General features: G+C 45.3%; 3 protein-coding genes across 6 annotated transcripts in view; 2 read left to right on the top strand and 1 right to left on the bottom strand.

Moving 5' to 3' along the window:
• LOC310705054 (uncharacterized protein) overlaps positions 1-18,079 on the top strand; it is a 62,435-nt gene extending 44,356 nt beyond the window's left edge. For all 3 annotated transcript variants that reach the window (XM_083499379.1, XM_083499377.1, XM_083499378.1), the window contains 2 exons: positions 456-2,637; positions 17,779-18,079. In XM_083499379.1, coding sequence (XP_083355505.1) covers positions 456-2,572 — 2,117 coding nt within the window. In that variant the 3' untranslated portion in view covers positions 2,573-2,637; positions 17,779-18,079. The remainder of the gene's footprint in view (positions 1-455; positions 2,638-17,778) is intronic.
• The window catches only part of LOC310705325 (CD209 antigen-like protein D), a 165,355-nt gene that overhangs the window by 80,176 nt on the left and 60,758 nt on the right, over positions 1-24,421 (bottom strand). The gene's annotated exons all lie outside the window — the stretch shown is intronic.
• Positions 12,228-24,421, top strand: part of LOC310705069 (uncharacterized protein) — an 86,215-nt gene continuing 74,021 nt past the window's right edge. The window contains exons 1-5 of the mRNA XM_083499415.1: positions 12,228-12,376; positions 14,471-14,963; positions 15,166-15,247; positions 15,530-15,612; positions 15,732-15,858. Coding sequence (XP_083355541.1) covers positions 14,562-14,963; positions 15,166-15,247; positions 15,530-15,612; positions 15,732-15,858 — 694 coding nt within the window. The 5' untranslated portion in view covers positions 12,228-12,376; positions 14,471-14,561. The remainder of the gene's footprint in view (positions 12,377-14,470; positions 14,964-15,165; positions 15,248-15,529; positions 15,613-15,731; positions 15,859-24,421) is intronic.

The raw sequence follows: 24,421 nt of genomic DNA, 5'->3' as shown, positions 1-24,421 counted from the left end.
GATATCACAACCCAAAAAAATCTTTAATAGTAAATTACTGTTTTTTTCTGTAACTGTTCTTCCTTCAGTTGCAGCTTATTAAACAAGGATCAGCTGGTCTGAACTCCCCAGAATCTTTTGACTGTAAACTTCAGAGTTGTTAGGGAAGTTGACATAGCTTCTGTCAGGTTTTCAGTTTTTGTTTTTACTTCCGTCAGTCTTTGGTTGTCCATAGAGAAGACTGACATTGGAGGGATGCCATGATGGAGCCAAACAAAATCCATTCGAGAGAAGAGCCAGGCTTATCGAATCACAGGTTCCCCTAAGGATGTCGGTTGATCCCCGTTAATTAATGCACCCAACCCATCAGAAAACCATCCATCTAACCCACTTGTGTTATTCCTCTATTACCAGAGTTAACAAGTATTCTTCCTTAATTTCTCCCTGAGGCGCTAATCCATTTCTCTTCATTGCAGATAGTGATGGATTGAAAATCAAGGACAAGGGTGACCATGACAAAATCCTCACAATGGAGAAGCTGTATAAATATCTTGAAAGTGGAAAAAGTTCCTTTTCTACTTCCCATCAAAGAAATCCCATTGGGAAGAAACCCTATCAGTGCGTGGAATGTGGAAAGAGCTTTAGTCAGAGCGCCAGACTCACTTCCCATCAAAGAATTCATACAGGGGAGAAACCCTATCAGTGTGTGGAATGTGGAAAGAGCTTCAATACGAGCTCTGATTTCACTAAGCATCAAAGAATTCATACAGGGGAGAAACCCTATCAGTGTGTGGAATGTGGAAAAAGCTTCAGTCAGAGCGCCAGTCTCACTTCCCATCAAAGAATTCATACAGGGGAGAAATCCTATCAGTGTGTGGAATGTGGAAAGAGCTTCAGGAATAGGTCTAAACTCACTTCCCATCAAAGGATTCATACAGGGGAGAAACCCTATCAGTGTGTGGAATGTGGAAAGAGCTTCAGTACGAAGGCCTCTCTCACTTACCATCAAAGAATTCATACAGGGGAGAAACCCTATCAGTGTGTGGAATGTGGAAAAAGCTTCAGTCAGAGCTCCTCTCTCACTTCCCATCAAAGAATTCATACAGGGGAGAAACCATATCAGTGCTTGGAATGTGGAAAGAGTTTTAGTCGGAGCTTCTCTCTCACTTCCCATCAAAGAATTCATACAGGCAAGAAACCCTATCAGTGTGGGGAATGTGGAAAGAGCTTCAATAGTAACTCCAATCTCACTTCCCATCAGAGAATTCATACAGGGGAGAAACCCTATCAGTGTGTGGAATGTGGAAAAAGCTTCAGGAAGAGCTCCCATCTCGCTTCCCATCAGAGAATTCATACAGAGGAGATACCCTATCAGGGTGTGGAATGTGGAAAGAGCTTCAATACGAGCTGTGATTTCACTAAGCACGAGAGAATTAAAACAGGGGAGAAGCCCTATCAGGGTGTGGAATATGGAAAAAGCTTCAGGAAGAGTTCCCATCTCACTTCCCATCAGAGAGTTCATACAGGGAAGAAGACCTATCAGTGTGTGGAATGTGGAAAAAGCTTCAGTCAGAGCTGCAATCTCACTTCCCATCAAAGAATTCATACAGGGGAGAAACCCTATCAGTGTGTGGAATGTGGAAAAAGCTTCAGTCAGAGCGCCAGTCTCACTTCCCATCAAAGAATTCATACAGGGGAGAAACCCTATCAGTGCGTGGAATGTGGAAAGAGCTTCAGGAATAGCTCCAAACTCACTTCCCATCAAAGAATTCATACAGGGGAGAAACCCTATCAGTGTGTGGAATGTGGAAAGAGATTCAGTCAAAAGGTCAATCTCACTTCCCATCAGAGAATTCATACAGGGGAGAAACCCTATCAGTGTGTGGAATGTGGAAAGAGCTTCACTGAAAGCTCCAAACTCACTTCCCATCAGAGAATTCATACAGGGGAGAAACCATATCAGTGCTTGGAATGTGGAAAGAGTTTTAGTTGGAGCTTATCTCTCACTTCCCATCAAAGAATTCATACAGGCAAGAAACCCTATCAGTGTGGGGAATGTGGAAAGAGCTTCAATTGTAACTCCAATCTCACTTGCCATCAGAGAATTCATACAGGGGAGAAACCCTATCAGTGTGTGGAATGTGGAAAGAGCTTTAGTCAGAGCTCCCATCTCGCTTCCCATCAGAGAATTCATACAGGGGAGAAACCCTATAAGTGTGTGGAATGTGGAAAGAGCTTCAATACAAGCTGTGATTTCACTAAGCACGAGAGAATTCATACAGGGGAGAAGCCCTATCAGTGTGTGGAATGTGGAAAAAGCTTCAGGAAGAGTTCCCATCTCACTTCCCATCAGAGAGTTCATACAGGGGAGAAGCCCTATCAGTGTGTGGTATGTGGAAAAAGCTTCAGGAAGAATTCCCATCTCACTTCCCATCAGAGAGTTCATACAGGGGAGAAGCCCTATCAGTGTGTGGAATGTGGAAAAAGCTTCAGTCAGAGCTCCAATCTCAGTTCCCATCAAAGAATTCATACGAAGAGTGGGAAACCCTTCATTATACAGCTTTCAGCGCTAGAGAAAAACACACCACTTTAAACAGGCCTTTGGCTGATTGACATCTAATGCCCTTTTAAAATGTGGTGGGGAGGTGGGGGTTACAGGTTTTGGGGCAGTGTTTTGTGTTTTCATTGTGTGATTTTATGTTGTAACTGTCCTGTGACCTGTGAGTGTAGGGAATGGGAGCCAACTCTTAGAGTCTGAGGGCTCTTTGCCCCCTAATAAGATATTTGAGGGGGCCACCCCCTCTGTGTGTTCAGCACACATGATTGCAGGTGAGACTGAATAAAAGACTTCCTAGGAAATTCCATTTGACTGCTTCTGTATTGTTTCAAATGTGGCTTCACTTACAGATAAGAACAAATCATATTCATTGCTGACAAATCATACCATTAGAATCATAGAACCATAGAATCACAGAGTTGGAAGAGACCACAAGGGCCATCGAGTCCAACCCCCTGCCAAGCAGGAAACACCATCAGAGCACTCCTGACATATGGTTGTCAAGCCTCTGCTTAAAGACCTCCAAAGTAGGAGACTCCACCACACTCCTTGGCAGCAAATTCCACTGTCGAACAGCTCTTACTGTCAGGAAGTTCTTCCTAATGTTTAGGTGGAATCTTCTTTCTTGTAGTTTGGATCCATTGCTCCGTGTCCGCTTCTCTGTCAGCTCATTAATCTCCAACCCAACAAACCCAGCGCTTAGAATGAGCAGCTGTTTTCTTCCCATTTCTTAGGTGAAAAGAACTGATAATGACAATGAAGAAGGGAGATAGACCCTTTCCCTCAACCTTTGGGGATCTGGGGGGCTTCATTTCACCCCTTAGTCCTGCTCCTGAAAGCTTGGCAGATGTGGAGTATTTGCTCACACTCTGCCATGACTTAAAAATCAACCTTTTTATTTTTTAAAGAAATGGTATTGCAGTGCTAAAAAGTCTCAAGAAAGCAATTCCTGTAGTAGCTGGCATCTTAGCGAGCCCAGTGCCACTCTGCCAACTGTCTGACTCCCAGCTAACTACGGTAATCTGGAAAGTTGTCTTGTCATCTCTGTCTGTAAAGACTTCCGTGTCCCTTGAATTCACAATTAAGCATTTCTGGAAGAGGAAATGATATGCCTTTGTTTAGAAAGCACTAATACTGGGCCACTGAATGTGCAACCCTCCAGCCCTGCCCTGTAGGAACCTCCAACTTTAAAGATTGATCTTTTGGTGTGGCAGCAAGTGTACTTTGGAACTCCCTGCCACTTGACATCAGGCTCTCCCCTCTACTTTTTATACTGTTCCTGGAAGTCTTGTTAAATATAATTAGAAAGGACCAGTTGGTTAAAGGAATACAGCTCGGAGTGAAAGAGTATAAACTGAGGGCATTTGCAGATGACCTTGTTTTGACTTTACAGCAGCCAAACACTAGTACAAAAAGAGTTTTAGAATTGATTGAGATATTTGGTCAAGTTGCAGGATTTAAATTGAATAAACAAAAAACTAAAGTTCTGGAGAAAAATCTAACAAATGAAGAAAAAGAGATGTTTCAGAATGAAACAGGTTTGGAGATAGTTAAAAAAGTGAAGTATTTGGGGGTGAACTTGACAGCGAAAAATCTGAACTTATTCAAAGACAATTATGATAAATGTTGGATAGAAGTTAAGAAAGATCTAGACATATGGTCAAGGTTGAAACTTTCCTTGTTAGGCAGAATTGCTGTTATCAAAATGAATGTATTGCCTAGAATGTTATTCTTGTTTCAGACACTACAAATAATAGACAAGATGGACTGTTTTAAGAGGTGGCAGAAAGATATATCGAAATTTGTCTGGCAGGGCAAAAAGCCAAGAATAAAATTTAAGACACTAACAGATGCAAAAGATAGAGGGGGTTTTGCCCTGCCGGACTTAAGACTCTATTATGAATCAGCAGCATTTTGCTGGCTGAAAGACTGGCTGCTCCTCGAGAATACAGACATTTTGGACCTTGAGGGGTTTGATACCAGATTTGGCTGGCATGCATATATATGGTATGACAAGGTAAAACTGCACAAAGGTTTTAAGAACCATGTGGTAAGGAAAGCTTTGTATAATGTCTGGATAAGGTATAAAGATTTGCTTGAAAGTAGAACCCCTAGATGGCTGTCACCAATGGAGGCAAAGGAAGTGAAAAAATTGAATATGGATTCTAATTGGCCTAAATATTGTGAAATGATAGAACATGATGGTGAAAAAGTAAAATTGCAGAGTTTTGAGAAATTGAAGTTTAAGGTGAGAGATTGGTTACATTACCGACAGATAAATGAAGTATTCAAACAGGACAGAAAGAAAGGCTTCCAAGTGGAGAAATCAAAACTAGAAACAGAACTGTTAGAACCCAATACTAAAAATTTGTCAAGAATGTATAATTTGCTGTTGAAATGGAATACTCAAGATGAAACGGTGAAATCCAGTATGATTAAATGGGCACAGCATATAGGGCATGACATTGAGTTTGCTGACTGGGAGCAGTTATGGACCACTGGTGTTAAGTTTACGGCATGCAATGCCTTAAGAGAAAACATTATGAAAATGATCTACAGGTGGTACATGACTCCGTCTAAGTTAGCAAAGATCTATCATTTGCCCAATAACAAATGTTGGAAGTGTAACGAAACGGAGGGAACTTTCTATCACCTTTGGTGGACCTGCCCGAGGATTAAGGCTTTCTGGGAAATGATCTATAATGAAATTAAAAAAGTTCTGAAGAGAACTTTTAATAAGAAGCCAGAAGCATTTCTCCTGGGTATGGTGGGCCAAATGGTGCCAAAGAAGGATAGAACTTTTTTTATGTATGCCACAACAGCAGCAAGAATTCTTCTAGCAAAGTATTGGAAGACACAAGAACTACCCACGTTGGAAGAATGGCAGACGAAGGTGATGGACTATATGGGACTGGCAGAGATGACTGGCAGAATTCGGGACCGAGGGAAAGAGGCGGTGGACAAAGACTGGAACAAATTCAAAGTTTATCTTAAAAACTGTTGTAACTTGGAGAATTAGAGGATCAGGGTTATAAGAGATAAAGAACTACAGTTGTTTTAAAACTTTTTATGGAAGTTAAATTTATGAGTTAGAAATAAGTATAATACATAAGGGTTGCTGAAAAATCATGAAACAAGAATGCAGAAAAGGGGTGGTATGGGGAAGTCGTTTTTGTGTTTATTTATGTTTTTGTTTTTGTGATTCCTTTTTTATTTATGGAAAACTAATAAAAATCTATTTAAAAAAAAAAAAAAGACATCAGGCTCAAGAGGCTTCACGGTCCACTTTGCAGCATTCAACTTTGTTACCGCTGCTGAGTTTGTGATAGCTAAATATTGAGGAGAAAGCAGCCAATCTCCTATGTATATCTGAATAAATTGAGAAAGTCTGGTTTTCAGTAACTACGATTAAGCTAAGATTACAAAAGAATGCATCTAAACCGGCCTAACGGACTCATGGGGAAATGGGTATTTTGGAGGATGTTTTATAAAAGTAAGTTTAGTGGACCAGTGATGCCCTCTGAGCCAAAGGGTCATATGCCGAGAAGGCCTCGCTTTGACAGCAATCGTGCTGCAGCATTCTGCACCGGCTGAAGCTTCTGGGCCAAGCGCAAGGGATGCCCCACATGGAGGGGACTGTGGTCATCCAGCCTTGAAGAAGCGAAGGCGTGAGGCCAGGCTCTCCCGGTCCTGGAATGTGGAACCATCTGCAGTTGCTCAAAGGCACTTCCAGCCACTGAGTCTGCCTGAGTCTCGGCTGGATCCGGAAGCAGCCACAAGTCTCATAAGGTTCATATGAAGAGAACCTTTGGCTTACCCTATTTACTAATAAAAATAACTGGAAACAGACATGAGATAAATAAAACGAAAGCAAACATTTATGGCCGCCTCTTGTGGTTTCCACCCAAATGCCAGCATGGTGGGAGAGGCACCATGACTGGCAGAGGGCGGCTTGGCACCCAGGAGGTCAAGGAGGTGTCTAGTGGTTTGCAGGCCCCTTCCGCCCTTGGCCAAAAAGGCCAAGCACCCTCTGGCGGATCTGCTGGGTCTTCACCCCACAGACTACGGGTGTCAGAAAGGGAGTGTGGATCCTTGCGAAGAGAAGAGCCCAGGATTCCAGCCTGTCTTTTTCAGGATTTATTGAGTGCAAACTTATGTGCAGTGCAGAAGTTTCAAAAGCAAAATCCAGAAGTGCCCCCCTCCTATTCCCCCTCCAGCAAAAAAGACCCGGAAGCCCCCCTCTCCTTTTTTTTCCTTACGTGGAAAACTACTGCTCATTCCTTTCCTTGGTCGCAGTTTTTTGGCTCCGCTCTCTCTCATCTTCCGTGTCTCCTGAAAGCTGCCCCTTCCTTCCCTGACTCTGACGAAGTGCAGCTGCTCAGCAGAGGGGGGGGGGCTCTCTGTACATGCCTGTCTCTCCCCCCTCCCCTGCAAACAGATCCCTGACAACGGGGTTCACCATGGGCGGCAGGAAGAGGTAGAGGCAGGCCAGCAGGATGTTGGCGTAGTTGCCGTTAGGCAGGGCGGGCGACCCGGCAAACGACATTCTACGTGCCAGCCTGCTCTTCTCATCTGGGATCCATCAATCTTCTTCCCTGATGAGATTCTGTGACTCGTGTCCAGAGACACTGAGCACACATTAGCAGAGAAACAGCATCAGCAGAAGCCAGGCTCTGGGGTGTGAGTACTAAGCTACTTTATTTATATACACAATCAGGACAAAGGAAAACATGGCTCCTCTCCTTCTTGCTCTCGGAGAGGAGAGAAGAAAAAAGCAATGCAGAACGGATCTTCCGTTCACAAGACTCCAACAATCAGTGCTGGAATGTCAAACACAGACGTGACTAAAACAATCCCACACGTCTGCACAGCGGGGGAATGGAATACCAACATCCTCCCCCTTTCCACTGCTGCAATCCTTCAGCACAACTGCAACCGCCATACATATTCATCAAGCTGTGCTCTGGGAACAACTTTTGACAACAGATCTACAGGAATCTCTTTTCCTGACATGTAGGACATCTGAATGAGTCCCTTCTGGAGAAGGAGGATCTCCCAAACTTTCCAGGGAGGTCTCTGCCATCTGCTCCCTCACTCCGCCCTCCTCCACCACTATCTTGTAACTAGGCATTTCTTCCTTCAGCTACAATTCAGCTCTGTCTTCTTCTCCTCTTGAAACTGCTGGAGACAAGGGGCAAAACTCCCCACCCTCCCTCCTCTTCTGAGAGGAGCCGAGCAGACCGAGTGGACACTTCCCAGTCTTCCTGTTCAGTTTATTCCTTGAAAATAAAGAATTGAAATATCAGTTCTCCTTGGCTTGGTATGCAGGGCAGATTGAAGCGACCACAGCCACTTCCAGCCATCAATCTTGCAAGACATGACAGGAGAGGTCCCTGGCTAGACTCCTGGGGTGCTAGTCATCAACACAGACCAAGCTATTCACACCTTGTAAAGGTGTGATTCAGAACAGCAGAATCTAATATGTTATTTAACTCTGTTGACGGCCACTGTACAAAGGAGCCAACTCCTAGGGGCAGAGGACCCTTGGTCCACACCCAATAAAATACTTGAGGGGGCCACCAAATATTTGATGGGCATTGCCATTCAAATGGTGTGTGTGCACTGTCTTGTGATCAATTATGCAGGGTGGAGCAGGTAATATTTTATTCAAGTTGGCGCCTCTGCCACCATGAATGCCATGAAAGCAGCGCCACATGTTGCCAGTGCTGTGCCTACAATGGTGTGGACCCCAGTCTTTCCCCTTGCCAAGTTCTGAAGAAATTGAGAGCAGTTCACTGTGTTTGTTGCCCAGTACAGGATCAGGTTTAAAGTGCTGGTTTTAACCTTTAAAGCCCTATACGGCCTAGGACCCTCATACCTACGGGACCGCCTCTCCTGGTATGTCCCACAGAGAAACTTACGGTCTTCAAATAAAAACATATTGAAGGTCCCAGGCCACAGAGAGGTTAGGCTGGCCTCAACTAGAGCCAGAGCTTTTTCGGCCATGGCCCCAATCTGGTGGAACATTCTGTCACAAGAGACTAGGGCCCTGCGGGACTTGACATCTTTCTGCAGGGCCTGCAAGATGGAGCTGTTCCACCAGGCCTTTGGCCAGGGCACAGCCTGACCCCCTCCATTGGTAATTCTTCACAGAACTCTAGCCCAATGGTTGCCATCAATTTGATTTGAACTGATTATGTAATGAATTGTTTTTAGAATGCTGTATTATTTTACTGTTGTTAGCCACTCTGAGCCCAGCTTTGGCTGGGGAGGGCGGGATATAAATAAAATATTATTATTATTATTATTATTATTATTATTATTATTATTATTATTAGAGAGTAAGGGCGCCGTAATGTCCCAGTGATGAAGCCAAAGTTGTGTTTGTGATTAGCCTGCTAGAAGGGGACACCAGCCTGCTTTGCTGCTTCTGCTCTCACATGACACTGCTTGTCACATGACACCAACCACTTTCATTTTTGTCTCAGCTATCGTGTCTTCCACCTCAAGAATCCTTTCTTGGGTCTAATCTTGAATTAATACATAAAACCACACTCTCTCTCTCTTATCTGACAAGATGAATTCTTGACCTACAAAGGTCGTCACTTTAATTTGTTGGCTCTTATCCAGTCCGTTATCGAGGCAAAACACTGCTCCAGAGCACTGACTGCCTGACCTGCAGATGTCAAGGAGAAGGAGAACTGAGTGTCACCACCTTGAAGTCTCCATGGGTCAAAGAGCACTTTCCAAGCATCACCCTGTGGAGATGCTCATCCACAAAGGACCAGGAGCACCACAAAGCGGCGTCACCCACCCCAAACTCAGACGGAGGACACCATGGCCAGTGGTGATGGTATTATTATTATTATTATTAATTTGTGTACACCCATCACCATGGCAAGCTCTGTGCAAGGACCAGGACCCAGAACCAGGTTCTCAGATGGGCCATCAAGATCTTTTGAAATGTTAACACCACTATCCCAGGTGAGGCCCAGGCTTAGAAAGGAAGCTTAGCCCAGTGTTTCCCAACCTTTTTTGGGCAAAGGCACACTTGTTTGATGAAAAAAATCTTGCGGCACACCACCATTACAGCCCCGTGACGTCAGCGCGCAGCGTCACGCTGGGAGGGACGCACGAAAGTGAAAGTTTTCAATTTTTTTCCCTCCTCCTTGCTGGGGAACCTCCAAGCTTTGGGGGTGGGGGGGAGGAGGCAGCAAAGCGAGGGACTGAGGGACGGCGGCAGCTGAGGCAGCGGCGGCTGTTGTGGTGGTGGCGGCGATAGCGGGCGGAGGAGGGGGTGGCGGCGGGGCCGAGGTGGCCGGCGGCGGCGGGGGAGGCGGCGGCGGGTGGAGCAGGAGGGCGGCCGAGGCCGGTGAGGGAGTAGGGTTGCCCGGGGCTTGAGGAGCCGTCGCCGGGAGTTGCTGCTGCTGTTGTTGCTGCTGCTGCCCGGACATGCCGGCCTCCTCCTCGTCCGCTGTCTCGCGCTCCTTCCTTTTGCACACGCTGCCCCGCCGCCGCCCCATTGGATGGGTCCTGTCAGCTGATCCTGTGTTATTTCCTGTGTGTGTGTGTGTGAGGGGAGAATGGAGAGAGAAACCTCGGCACCACCACCGCGGAGCCGTCCCCGGCTCGACGCGGATCCTCGCCGCCGCCGCCTCTCACCGCCCGACTCGCCCGCCTCCCTCCCACGGCACACCAGGCAACGTCTCATGGCACACTAGTGTGCCGCAGAACACCGGTTGGGAAACACTGGCTTAGCCTGTATTTTTCCACTGGCCCCCAGTCTTCCCTCCAGTACTCCAAATACAGTGGTACCTCGAAAGACGAATGCCTCGCCAGACGAAAAATTCGCAAGACGAAAGGGTTTTTGGTTTTTTCAGTTGCTTCGCAAGACGTATTTCCCTATGGGCTTGCTTCGCAAGACGAAAACGTCTTGCAAGTTTGTTTCCTTTTTCTTAAAACCGTTAATACAGTTGCGACTTGACTTCGAGGAGCAACTCCTAGCACGCGGTGTGGTAGCCTTTTTTGAGGTTTTTGAAGACTTTGGTGATTTTTGAAGCTTTTCCAAAACTTTTCCGAAACCGTGCTTCGCAAGACAAAAAAATCGCAAGACGAGAAAACGGAACGAATTAATTTCGTCTTGCGAGGCACCACTGTATCAAATTCCTACTATTTATTAATTTCAAGGTTTATAACACCATGTAATGAAAGCCTCCAGTGAGCCTTCCTGGGAAGAACATTCCCCAAATTGGGAGCCGCTGCAGAAAAGGCCTGCTCTCATGGAGGAGGCAGACAAAGAAGGGTCTATGACAGGGGTGTCCAAACTTTGTTCAAAGAGGGCCAGAATTGATGAAGTGAACATGCGTGATGGCCGACCAAAATCATTGACCTTCTTTTTAGCATTGAAGTTGTTGAGCTTTTGGGGGGGATTTTACCCCAGGAAATAAACTGCCACAGCAGCTGGATTAAACAGACCGGTGGGCCAGATTAGGTGGACTAGCCTGGTCTAGGATGACGATGGTAGGGTCCGGGTTGGTTCATACAAGTGTGAATGCTTTGAAGTGGACCAAGCAGCCTCTTGCGAGTAAGAAGGCTCCTAGGGCGCTTTCTCAGTTGCTGGTGTAACCCCTCCACTCCACTCGTAGTAAAAGTATAAAGAGGGAACCGAAAGAATGAGCACACTAACTCCAATACTGGGATGAAGAAAATGGGAAATATTTGCTCTTGTTCTTGTGTGTGAGAGAGCAACCTCAGTAAAACTCAGAGTGAATAGGATTTCCACCCTAAGTCTTAGAAATGTTAAGAAAACTTTTGCCATAGGTTTTGGAGTTTTAAAGTCCACCCCCCCCCCGCCCGCATGTTTAAAATTGGCTTTGGAAACTTCAATTCTAAATTCAGAAGCTGCTGCCTAACTTTAAATGCAAGCGTGCTTAATTTTCTGACGATGTCTTCCATGTTTCCAAAGGAGAGAAAATTCTTCTAAGAGGCCGTGAAGTTGGGTCTGATCAGACTAAAAGAGACGGGAAATTTCAAGAAAGAGGAAAAAATAACATTGTGTTCATTGTTTGAGAGAGGCTGGGAAAATGCCATCTCCATGTGGTGGCAGTAGCAGCAGCGGAGGGAACTTGCATAAATGATGGAGGGGGGAACCAGAGAGATGGCTCTGTCCCACAAGGCCACACAATGAGCCAAGGGAAGAACATGGCAGTTGGTGTCAGAATCTTGAGAGGTGATGTGTCATTTGTCTACTTTTCATATGTTCTATGTTTTAAATAGAAGGCTGTATATTGTCTCCCTGCTTATTTAACTTATATGCGGAATTCATCATGCAAAAGGCTGTGCTGGATGAATCCCTAGCCGGAATTAAGATTGCTAGAGGAAATATCAACAACCTCAGATATGCAGATGACACAACCTTGATGGCAGAAAGTGAGGAGGAATTAAAGAACCTTTTATTGAGGGTGAAAGAGGAGAGCGCAAAATATGGTCTGAGGCTCAACATCAAAAAAACAAGATCATGGCCACTGGTCCCATCACCTCCTGGCAAATAGAAGGGGAAGAAATGGAGGCAGTGAGAGATTTTACGTAGCCGGGGGGGGGCAGATCTCCCCCTAAATCCATTTTAAAAAATAGAAATCTGAGCTTCTGCCAAGCGAGAGAGATCTGAGCTGGAGGGACTCGGCTTTGCAAGGGTTAAAGGGAAGCGAGCTGCCTTCCTAGAGAGGACAGGAAGCAAGGGGGGGCCAGGTCCTCCAGAGCCAAGGCCCCTCCCTCCCCAGTCCTTTCCTGCTTCGGTGTCTCTCCTGCAAGGGCCGAATCGCTGCCCCCTCCTGGGATCTGGTGAGTCTCCTCCCCCCCCCCAGGGTGCAGTGGGGAGACGGGGGGGGGTCCCAGGGCTGCAGCAGGGGAGGGGCCTGGGGGGCCTGATCCGCTCCTGCGGGGGGGGGACCCCAAGTCAGGGAGGAGAGGGTCCTGCCAGGGAGGGGCCAGGTCTGCCACGCTCTCCTTCCTGCAGATCAGAGGGTCCCAAACTCATTTGACCCTCCGCCCCCCCCTTCAGAAAAGATCTCCCTTCTTCAAACAAAGGAGTCCCTGGGACTTTAACTCTGCGTGACGTCGCTCAGCCTCACTGCACAACAGAGGGAACAAATGTGCAAGTGGTTTTGCAAAGCTGGAGGTGGAGGTGAACACTAGCCCCCCCCCAGAAAAAAGGGTGGGAGAGGAAGGCCAGGAATAAAGAGAGGGATCCCAGCCCAGAGTCCGGCTGCTGCATTGGGGACCAGTTTCCCAGTGTCTCCCAGGGCAGCTCCCCACGGAGGCCACTGCAGCAATCCCCTCGCACCCAGAGCAGGGCATCCCAGGACCACATCCTCTCTCTCCCAAAGGGATTGTTGCTGGCAAAGCAGCCGGAAATGGGCGCTGCTACTCCCTGAGCCTCCAGGGACCTTGGCATCAAGGGCTGTGTGTGTGTGAAGCTATCTAAGAGAATTATTATTATTATTATTTCCTGCCTAAATTTCAAGGGAGATGTATTTGACCCCACCCACCTGGCCCTCTGGGGTTTTCCAGATACATACCTGGCCCTCAGAGCAAAGAAAAAGGGACCCCACCCCAGCAGTCTGCCTTGAGAGTGGCAAAGAGTCCAAGTTCAAGAAAGGAGACAGAAGCAGGGGAATGGGGGTGGGGGTGGGGGGAGAACAACTCCTGAGGACCCCCAGGTGAGGACCCCCACTAGAGCCAAGAATCCATTTTTCACAAGATACAAATGACTCCCTTGTCAGTCAGTTCTGACTTCATGCATTGACTGGAAGGCAGGAGCAACAAGGCTTCTTCATCTCCCAGAAATCCCTTCAGTTGCCTCCACATTTTGCATTGCAATCTTTCTTCTAGGAGAGCTAGAGGCTGCTTCCTCCTCCTCTTCCTCCTCTTCCTCCTCCTCCTCCTCCTCTTTCTTCTCCTTTTTAAAAAGGCCCTTTCCACATGGCCTAGGGGTGAGGCCCAGACTCACCCAGCCCTACTGTGTTAAATATGTATTCTGTAGTTGACCTCCTTTGTAAGGTTTTATTTTGACATCTTTATAAGAATATTTGTTTTCTGTTATGTTGCTTTGACTATAGACTATATATTTTACTTTCTTCAGCTTGTTTTATTTCTATTTTATTGATTTTGTGGGATGTGAAACTGCAGTCAAGTAGAAGATTCCTACAGGGGACACATTAGGGGATGTTTTCTACCACTCAGGAGAAGACTTCCTGTTTCCTCCTGAGCTGGGACAGACTTCCACTACATGTGACTTGAAGAGGGTGCAGTCTGTTGTACTAGCATGGAGGAGCACACGGCCTCCATCTTCTGATCAGTGTGTCTTCTCCATTTTGTATGTTGCTGTGTGTTTGGGGAAGTGACTCCTTAGTGGCAGTCATTTGGGACTAACTTCTTTATGGAATAGTTCTAGTTGTTATGTAACAACCTGAATGAATCTGTGAGTAAACTACTTTTATAGTAACGTGAATCAGATTCTTGTGCTTATTCATTTAAAAGGGATTGGAAGGGATTTTACCAGGAAGGAATCTTTAATAGTAAGAGTCAGATGAGTCAGCAACAAGCTGATCGCTGCGTAATCTAAAAAAGGGGGGTGTATGGAACTAGAATATGGAACTTGCTAGTGCATGTTAGGAAGCATATCATTCAATAATATATCTTCTTCTAACTCCCCAATTATCCCCACAGATTTAATATGCGGTAAACCGCTTTGAGATTTCTCTTTAAAATATAAAGTGTTATAGAAATTTAAATAAATAAGATAGCTCATGGTTTGGGCTGTGGTGCAGTCCAGCCCTGCTTCCCTCCAAGACTCATCCATGCTTGCTCAGGGAACCTTTTGCTTCTCCTGATATTAGACAGCTTTTGTAACTAAACAATGTATTTGCTTTGTAGGATTTGCTAGCGCCTCTCCTTAAGACAGACAGAACTTGGCAGAAGACCAAAGGGTTCCTTCCGATCTCTCTGAGGCTTCCTGAGAGCACAGATGGGTGAGCGAGACTCAGCTGGCCCTGGAACAGGAAGAGGCCATGGCAACCAAACTGGGAGCAGTGGGGGATTCTGGGAAAACTCTGTGCAGAAGATCCTGGGTGAGGAGGACACCCTCCGCTCAGAGGTGCAGAGCCGGCAGGTGAGACAGTTCTGCTGCCAGGAGGCCAAAGGACCCCGAGAGGTTTGCAGCCGACTCTACCACCTTGACCATCAGTGGCTGAAGCCAGAAAGGCACACGAAAGCTGAGATGCTGGACCTGGTGATCTTGGAGCAATTCCTGGCTGTCCTTCCCCCGGAGATGGAGAGCTGGGTGAGGGAATGCAGAGCGGAGACCAGTTCCCAGGCGGTGGCCCTGGCCGAAGGTTTCCTCCTGAGTCAGGCAGAGGAGAGAAAGCAGGTGAGAGAGACTTTCCTCTGGATACTCCCAAGGGGCTCCAAACAGGATGGAGAACATCCCATAATGCTCTACTGTTGGCCCATTCTTTTTCTGGGAAGGCATCCATGAAATGAGATCTGACACCTTTAAAGCTGTTGGCCCTGACATTCGTTTTTTAATCATTCACCCCATTCTCTGTTTTGAATCCTTGTTTCTTTCTCAGGGAAAGGATCTCTTTGCAGAAATGGACCTGGATTCCTGTGAGGCAGAGAGGCCTCCGTTGGACACCAGAGAGAGGCAGCTGGGTAAGGAGGAAGGAGGTTTTTCTCCACTGGTCTCATTCTGTTGGTTTCCCAATTCATCTGAGAGTTCTTTTCACCTTGTTTTGGGAAGAGACAGTTGGGAACAAGGGTCCAGAGGAGGGGAGATGTATTTTTCACTCCTAACATCTGAAATGAACCGAAACATCCAAATGCACTGAGCAGGTGAGACTTTCTCAAAGGCCCCTGTGTAGTTTGAGATGCACTGATTCACCTGTGAGACAAGAAGGCACTCTGGGCCTCCCCCTTACCTTTTTCCTCTTGCAGGTGACAGAATGATGCCCGCAAGACCTCTTCATCCATCTCTGAATGGGGACAGAAGAGAAGCAGTGGCTGTGGAACCAGATCAGGTCAGGGGAAGCTGCCTTGTGGAGACAGAGGCCAAGGGGTGGAACAATGTCCTAGTTCAAGGGGTGGTGGTGAACAACAGTGTTGTCTCAGAGGAGGACGTTTCCCTTTTTTCTTTCAGGGTCCAGTGTGCTTTGAAGATGTTGCTGTTTGTTTCACGGATGAGGAGTGGGCGTTGCTGGATCCTGACCAGAGAGCTCTGCATAAGGACGTCATGGAGGAGAATTCTGGGATCATGGCCTCTCTTGGTAAGGCTCCCAGTGGAATCATAATATCAGTTTTAAAATTCAAAACTCTATATGTCACAAACCTCATATATTTTCACAGACCTCAACAGCGCCCCCTACAACACTGGATATTACAATATCCCCCCCCCCCAAAAAAACCCTTGAATAGTAAATTACTGTTTTTTCTGTGAATGTTCTTCCTCCCGTTGCAGCTTATTAAACAAGCAGCAGCCTGGTCTGAACTCCCCAGACCCTTTTGACTGTAAACTTCAGAGTTGTTAGGGAAGTTGAAGTAGCTTCTGTCAGGTTTTCAGTTTTTGTTTTTCCTCCCGTCAGTCTTTGGTTGTCCAAAGAGAAGACTGACATTGGAAACGGAGGGATGCCATGATGGAGCCAAACAAAATCGATTCAAGAGAAGAGCCAGGCTTATCGAATCACAGGTTCCCCAAAGGATGTCGGTTGATCCCCGTTAATTAATGCACCCAACCCTTCAGAAAACCATCCATCTAACCCACTTGTGTTATTCCTCTATTACCAGAGTTAACAAGTATTCTTCCTTAATTTCTCCCTGAGGCGCTAATCCATTACTCTTCATTGCAGATAGTGATGGACTGGAAATCAAGGACACTGGTGACCATGACAAAATCCCCACAATGGAGAACCTGATTAAATATCTTGATTGTGGGAAAAGTTCCTATTCCACTTCCCGTCAAAGAAATCCCATTGGGAAGAAACCATATCAGTGCATGGAATGTGGAAAGCGTTTTAGTATGAGCTCCTCTCTCACCAAGCATCAGAGAATTCATACAGGGGAGAAACCCTATCAGTGTGTGGAATGTGGAAAGAGCTTCAGTACCAGCTCCAAACTCACTTCCCATCAAAGAATTCATACAGGGGAGAAACCCTATCAGTGTGTGGAATGTGGAAAAAGCTTCAGTCAGAGCGGCAGTCTCACTTTCCATCAAAGAATTCATATAGGGGAGAAACCCTATCAGTGCTTTGAATGTGGAAAAAGCTTCAGTCAGAGCTCCAAACTCACTATCCATCAGAGAATTCACACAGGGGAGAAACCCTATCAGTGTGTGGACTGTGGAAAGTGTTTTAGTGTGAGCTCCTCTCTCACTATCCATCAGAGAATTCACACAGGGGAGAAACCCTATCAGTGTGTGGAATGTGGAAAGCGTTTTAGTGAGAGCTCCCCTCTCACTAAGCACCAGAGAATTCACACAGGGGAGAAACCCTATCAGTGTGTGGAATGTGGAAAGCGTTTTAGTGTGAGCTCCTCTCTCACTAAGCACCAGAGAATTCACACAGGGGAGAAACCCTATCAGTGTGTGGAATGTGGAAAAAGCTTCAGGAAGAGCTCCAATCTCACATTCCATCAAAGAATTCACACAGGGGAGAAACCATATCAGTGTGTGGAATGTGGAAAAAGCTTCAGTCAGAGCTCCAATCTCACTTCCCATCAAAGAATTCACACAGGGGAGAAACCATATCAGTGTGTGGAATGTGGAAAAAGCTTCACTCGCAGCCAGCATCTCACTTCCCATCAAAGAATTCATACAGGGCAGAAACCCTATCAGTGTGTGGAATGTGGAAAGAGCTTCAGTACGAGCTCTGATCTCACTAAGCATCAGAGAATTCATACAGGGGAGAAACCCTATCAGTGTGTGGAATGTGGAAAGAGCTTCAGGAAGAGCTCCCATCTCACTTCCCATCAGAGAATTCACACAGGGGAGAAGCCCTATCAGTGTGTGGAATGTGGAAAAAGCTTCAGTCAGAACGCCAATCTCACTTCACATCAAAGAATTCATACGAAGAGTGGAAAACCCTTCATTATACAGCTTTCAGCGCTAGAGAAAAACACACCACTTTAAACAAGCCTTTGGCTGATTGACATCTTATGCCCTTTAAAATGTGGTGGGGAGGTGGGGGTTACAGGTTTTGGGCTGTGTGTTTTGTGTTTTCATTGTGTGACTTTATGTTGTAACCGTCCTGAGACCTGTGAGTGTAGGGAATGGGAGCCAACTCTTAGAGTCTGAGGGCTCTTTGCCCCCCAATAAGATATGTGAGGGGGCCACCCCCCAGTTCATAGGAATAGCCATTCAAATGGCATGCTTGCACCGCATCCTGTGACTGTTTAACCGAGGCGGGGCTTACTAAACGCCTCCTATATATTACTCAAGTTGGCACCCCTGCTATAGGGGGCTATAGAAATGAAATAAATGCATAAATAAAATAACACCATCTTGATTGCCTTCATTTGCACATGTTCCAGCTTGTCAATATCTATTATTATTATCATTTTAAAATTCATGTACCCATCATCTGAAGATTTCACGGTGATTCACAACATAAACAGACAGGTTGAAAGCATGGCTTTCTCAAAAACGAGTCAAACTAGAGAAATCTCTCTTTTTTCTTTTTCTTTTTTTGGATGGAGTTACAGACTGTTTCTCAGGGGAATGCTGTGGTAATAGTGCATCTTAATTTCAGTAAGGTTTTTGACAAACTCCCCTGTGATATTTATGTGAGGAAGCTGGTAAAATGAGGCTGAACTTGGTAACTGTTAGGTGGATTTGACTGACCGAACCCAAAGAGGACTCCTTCATGGTTCCTCCTCATCCTGGGGAAAAGTGACCAGAGGGGTGCTGCAGGGTTCTGTCCTGGGCCCGTTGTTGTTCAACGTCTTTATAAATTACTGAAATGAAGGAACTGAGGGGATGCTCATCACTTCTGCAGACAACACCAAACGGAGCGGAGGCCAATGTGGCAGAAGGCAGAATTAGATCAAGGGCAGGAATAGTACCACTTTATTCTGCCTTGGTCAGACCCCACCCAGAATACTGTTCTAGTTACAGGTAAGAAACCATGTTGGTCTGCCGTAGTCAGAAAAAAATAAAATGGTATCTGAAGAAGTGTGCATGCACACGAAAGCTCATACAAATAACAAAATTTGTTGGTCTATCAGGTGCTACTGGAAGGAATTTTTTTATTTTGTTTCCAGAATACTGTGTTCAATTCTGGGCACCACTATTTCAGTATCTTAAATTATTGTTTGCCAAGGGAAATTAAGAAGGTGAGGGAACACAATTATATTCCCTTTATAACACGTGGCCAAAGTTTATTGAATATATAAATTGTTAAGATTGTTGCCGGCATCCACCCAGCACTCATGGGGAAATGTGGCGTGATCTCTTAGAGTAATCAAATGAAACTTGTAACACATGGCAGGAAGAAAGTCTGCAATTCCATCAGGAGAAGTTATTTGTTGTTTACTGTTATAACTATTGCTTTCTGAAAAGTTATCTTCTGTACCATGAAGATAAATAAAAACAATGTTTTTAAAAATGGTGGGGAAATAAGGTGTCCTCTTCCGTTAATCTGCTTGCATGTGTTGCGTGTTATTTGGAGTCTGTTACTGACAGTTATTTCATATTATCTATGTGTTTCTGTGTGTTCAGGACACATGATTGCAGGTGAGATTGAATAAAAGACTTCCTAGGAAATTCCCTTTGACTGCTTCTGTATTGTTTCAAATGTGGCTTCACTTACAGATAAGAACAAATCATATTTCTTACTGATGAATCATACCATTGTCAGCTCATTAATCTCCACCCCAACAAACGCTGCGCTTAGCATGAGCGCCTGCTTTCTTCCCATTTCTTAGGTGGAAAGAACTGATAATGAAAAGGAAGAAAGGAGATAGACCCTTTCCCTCACCCTTTGGGGATCTGGGGGGCTTCATTTCACCCCTTAGTCCTTTTCCTGAAAGCTTGGCAGATGTGGAGTATTTGCTCACACACGGCCATGACTTAAAAATGAATCTTCCAAAAAAAAAAATTTGAAAATGGTATTGCAGTGCTAAGAAGTCTCAAGAAAGCAATTCCTGTAGTATCTGGCATCTTAGCGAGCCCAGTGCCACTCTGCCAACTGTCTCACTCCCAGCTAACTAATCTGGAAAGCTGTCCTGTCATCTCTGTCTGTAAAGACTTCCGTGTCCCTTGAATTCAGAATTAAGCATTTCTGGAAGAGGAAATGATATGCCTTTGTTTAGAAAGCACTAATACTGGGCCACTGAATGTGCAACCCTCCAGCCCTGCCCTGTAGGAACCTCCAACTTTAAAGATTGATCTTTTGGTGTGGCAGCAAGTGTACTTTGGAACTCCCTGCCACTTGACACCAGGCAGGAGGCTTCACGGTCCACTTTGCAGCATTCAACTTTGTTACCGTTGCTGAGTTTTTTGATAGCTAAATATTGAGGAGAGAGAAGCCAATCTCCTACGTATATCTGAATAATTTGAGAAAGTCTGGTTTTCAGTAACTACGATTATGCTAAGATTTTGGGGGATGTTTTGAAAAAGTAAGTTTAGTGATCATTTATTTCTTTATTTATTTCTTAAAATGTGTATACCGCTTGATGGTAAACAAAACAAAACCCTCAAGGCAGTTTACAAATGATACATTGAAATCATGAAAAATGTACAGGAATACTTTAAAACATGCAAAAAGTTAAAATGCTCATATTCACCCCAACTTTCTAAGCACCTGCACAGGCATGTTTTTAGCAGGTTCCCCCAAAAGGTGGGAGGGAGGCGCCTGCTTGATCTCAAGAGGCAGGGAGTTCCAAAGGGTCTGTGCTGTCATACTAAACAACTGAGGTCTTGCGTGGCACCTGTAGTTGAAGCAGTCGAGTGTCTGCCTGTGGGGTAAGGAGGGGATCTCATGGGTAAACTCTTCCCTATGATAATGGAAAGGCCTTGATCTGGTCCTGGTAGCCAATGGGCAACCAGTGATGCCCTCTGAGCCAAAGGGTCATATGCCGAGAAGGCCTTGCTTTGCCAGCAATCGTGCTGCAGCATTCTGCACCAGCTGAAGCTTCTGGACCAAGCGCAAGGGATGCCCCACATGGAGGGGACTGTGGTCATCCAGCCTTGAAGAAATGAAGGCGTGAGGCCAGGCTCTCCCCGTCCTGGAATGTGGAACCATCTGCAGTTGCTCAAAGGCACTTCCAGCCACTGAGTCTGCCTGAGTCTCGGCTGGATCCGGAAGCAGCTCAAAGTCCCACGAGGTTCATCATCATCATTTTTAATTTGTATACCGTCTTTCTACCTTACAATATTCAAGGCGGTTTACAAGCTGAAGAAACAAAAAATGTACATCTTATAACAACCTAATGCAATACAAAAATGTGATAACAAAACCTTAAAATAAGCAACCTACATCAAAAAGTAACATTCAACAATTATTAGAATAGTATAAAATAATAATATCAACATATAAAAGTTTAAACAGAAGTCCACTCAATAGTTACAATAAATAATTTCTAAACTGTAATCAGTAAAACAATGGCAAGCCACAGTACATAAAATAATACAATGCAAATTGAGAAGCAGAGACTAGAGGGTGGTTCATATGGAGTGAATCATTGGCTTACCTTATTTACTTAATATTAGGTTGGCCAAGTTCTTAGGACCTTCAGGAAACCCAAATTTCAGATTGCATTGCAGAGAGGGAGTTCTGTGTGTCTTTATTTGTTGCAAAGAAGAAGACGAAGAAGAAGATTTTTATTTATACCCCGCCCTCCCTGGCCAAGAACGGGCTCAGGGTGGCTAACACCAAATATAAAATGCAGTTTAAAAAAGCAAAAAAAAAATTGATTACAATATAGCTTAAAAGACAGCTTAAAATGCAGCCTTATTTTACTGGCGACTCACAAATCAAGACCATAAGGGGATGAAACATCAAATATTCACCAGGGTCAGCTATCCATGCTGGTCCTATATGGGCCAGCAAAAGGCCTGAAGGAAAATTTATATACAGGATCCCATATAAAGGGTTCCATCAAAAAAAGAAAGAGGAGGATCAGACTGAGTCCAGACCAAAGGCCAGGTGGAACAACTCTGTTTTGCAGGCCCTGCGGATAGATGTCGAATCCCACAGGGCCCTGGTCTCCCGTGACAGAGCGTTCCACCTGTTCAGGGCCAGTGCTGAAAAGGCCTTGGCCCTGGTTGAGGCCAATCTAACATCCTTGAGGCCCTCCAAAATGTTGTTATTTATGGACCGTAAGGTCCTCCAAGGGGCATACCAGGAGAGGCGGTCCCATTGGTACGAGGGTCCTAAGCCGCATAGGGCTCTAAAGGTCAGAACCAGTACATTAAACCTGACCTTATACTCCACCAGGAGCCTGTGCAGCTGGTAAGATAAAAGATAAAATCCCACCAGACATCATGGGACTTGTACAGGGTCATCTGAGCCTTTGGCAGCAAGTAATTTATAAGTTATTTTTTCAGCTAATGCTGAAATCCACATATTTCTTTACCAAAGTGAAATCTGGAAATCATGTAAGGTTTTCAGTGGTGGGTAGTGTTGGGATACTGCCAGGGAGACAAAGTCCATCATGGCCCCACGTCGCCTCCGGACGTCCATCGATCTCCCGTAAACACGCAGTATCAGCAATTAGCGACATGAGCTCCAGAAATAGCTTGCCACATTCCAGAGCTGATGCACACTCTTATCAGCTCTTATCTTATCAGCAGATAATGCACAGCGAAAGATGCACGCAGGAGAGCATTATTTAAGTTTATTCAGCGTTGGCCAGAACAGAGAAAAAACATGACCGCCTGCTTCAGTGTTCATTTTTTTTTATATATATAAAATTTTTATTGGTTTTACAATTTTTTATACACAATACAAACAAATAAAAAGACAAACAAACATGTATAATTTCATATCCTTTTTTTCATAAACCTCACTTCTCGGACTCCCCCAAACCTCCCCTTTCTGCATTCAAAATTTCAAAATTATTTCAGCAAATCCTAAATTTAATCTTATCAAATATATTCCTTTATTATTCTTTTCTTTAACTTAATCTTTTATCGCTGTAATCTCCTTATATTTCTAAAGAACCTCAACATTTTAACATTCATCAATTTTATAATATTTCTTAAGATAGATTTTAAATTTCTTCCAATCTTCTTCCGCCGTCTCTTTCCCCTGGTCACGGATTCTGCCAGTCATTTCAGCCAATGTCATATAGTCCATCACCTTCATCTGCCATTCTTCCAGAGTGGGTAGATCTTGAGTCTTCCAATACTTTGCGATAAGTATTCTTGCTGCTGTTGTAGCATACATAAAGAATGTTCTATCTTTCTTTGACACCAGTTGGCAGGCAATGCCCAAGAGAAAGGCCTCTGGTTTCTTAGGGAAGGTACATTTAAGTACCTTTTTCATTTCATTATATATCATTTCCCAGAAAGCCTTAATCCTCGGGCACATCCACCAAAGGTGATAAAAGGTACCTTCAGTTTCTTTACATTTCCAACACTTATTGTCAGGCAAATGGTAAATTTTTGCTAGCTTGACTGGGGTCATGTACCACCTATAGCCTGCTTCAGTGTTCAGGCACCGAGAGAGACAACAGCTCTATCAAAAACAGAAAACATCCTGTGAACAGGAAATACGCAGACTCCGTGACTCACAAAGCCTGCTCCCTTTTAAGGTGGAACGGAAATACCCTAACAGGTAGAAGTTTGGGTGCTGGACCTGGGGGACCAGGGTTCGAATCCCCACCCGGCCATGAAGCTCCCTGGGGTGACCTTGGGGGGGAAAAGGTGGAATATAAATAGAATAACCGAAATAAATAAGATTTTCTATTTTGGAGCAACGGAGGTTCTGGCAGCCGCTAGCCTCCTGGTCAAGAGTTCATGAGAGCTGACGAAATGGCAAAGTGGCAAACCTAGAGCCCTCTCTGTGGGCACACGGACTGTAATCCCAGCAGGGCCTTAGCCTCCTTGCCCGAGCGAGGGGCTCGCCAGTCTGTTTTTCCTACTCAGGAGTAAGCTGCCTTGAGTTCAGCAGGGCTTGACTCCCAGGCCAGTAAGCATAAAGACGGCAACATTAGAAGGGGCTGCTGGGTTGACATGTTCGATGGGCTTTCCCATGGAAGCCAACGGAGGAATTCATTCCTTGGAGGCTGTGAGCAAAGGGCAGCCCAAGAAACGGCAAAATATCACCACCACCACCACCACCACTGTGTCAACGTGCTCAGGGAAGGCGTTTTGGGAGTTAAAATGTTAAGCAAGGCAGCCATTGGGTTGATCTAGGCCAGGCCCATATCCGGTACAGACACTGCCCAGAGACACCCAGAGATGGGCTGATAAGGATTACCAAGGAAGGACAGGGAAGGGTCATGTCCGACTCCTCAGGCCTTATCTCTGGGCAGAACCTCATGTATCTCTCTGGAACACAGTCTGGAACAAAGCAGTTTTTGTCTCTAGCCATAATCTATTGCATCTATCAGAGTACAGTGGTACCTCAGGCTACATATGCTTCAGGTTACAGACTCTGCTAACCCAGAAATATTACCTCGGGTTAAGAACTTTGCTTCAGGATGAGAACGGAAATTGTGTGGTGGCAGTGGGAGGCCCCATTAGCTAAAGTGGTGCTTCAGGTTAAGAACAGTTTCAGGTTAAGAACAGACCTCCGGAACGAATTAAGTACTTAACCCGAGGTACCACTGTATGTGTAATGCTTTAACTTTTGATTGGATAAAGACCTGATTCAAGAATGGATAAAGGGAAGC

The sequence above is a fragment of the Podarcis liolepis genome (genome assembly GCF_965112155.1).
Source record: "Podarcis liolepis genome assembly, chromosome: 4".
NCBI classification, from domain to species: Eukaryota; Metazoa; Chordata; class Lepidosauria; order Squamata; family Lacertidae; genus Podarcis; species Podarcis liolepis.
This window is presented reverse-complemented; position numbering and strand designations above follow the sequence as displayed.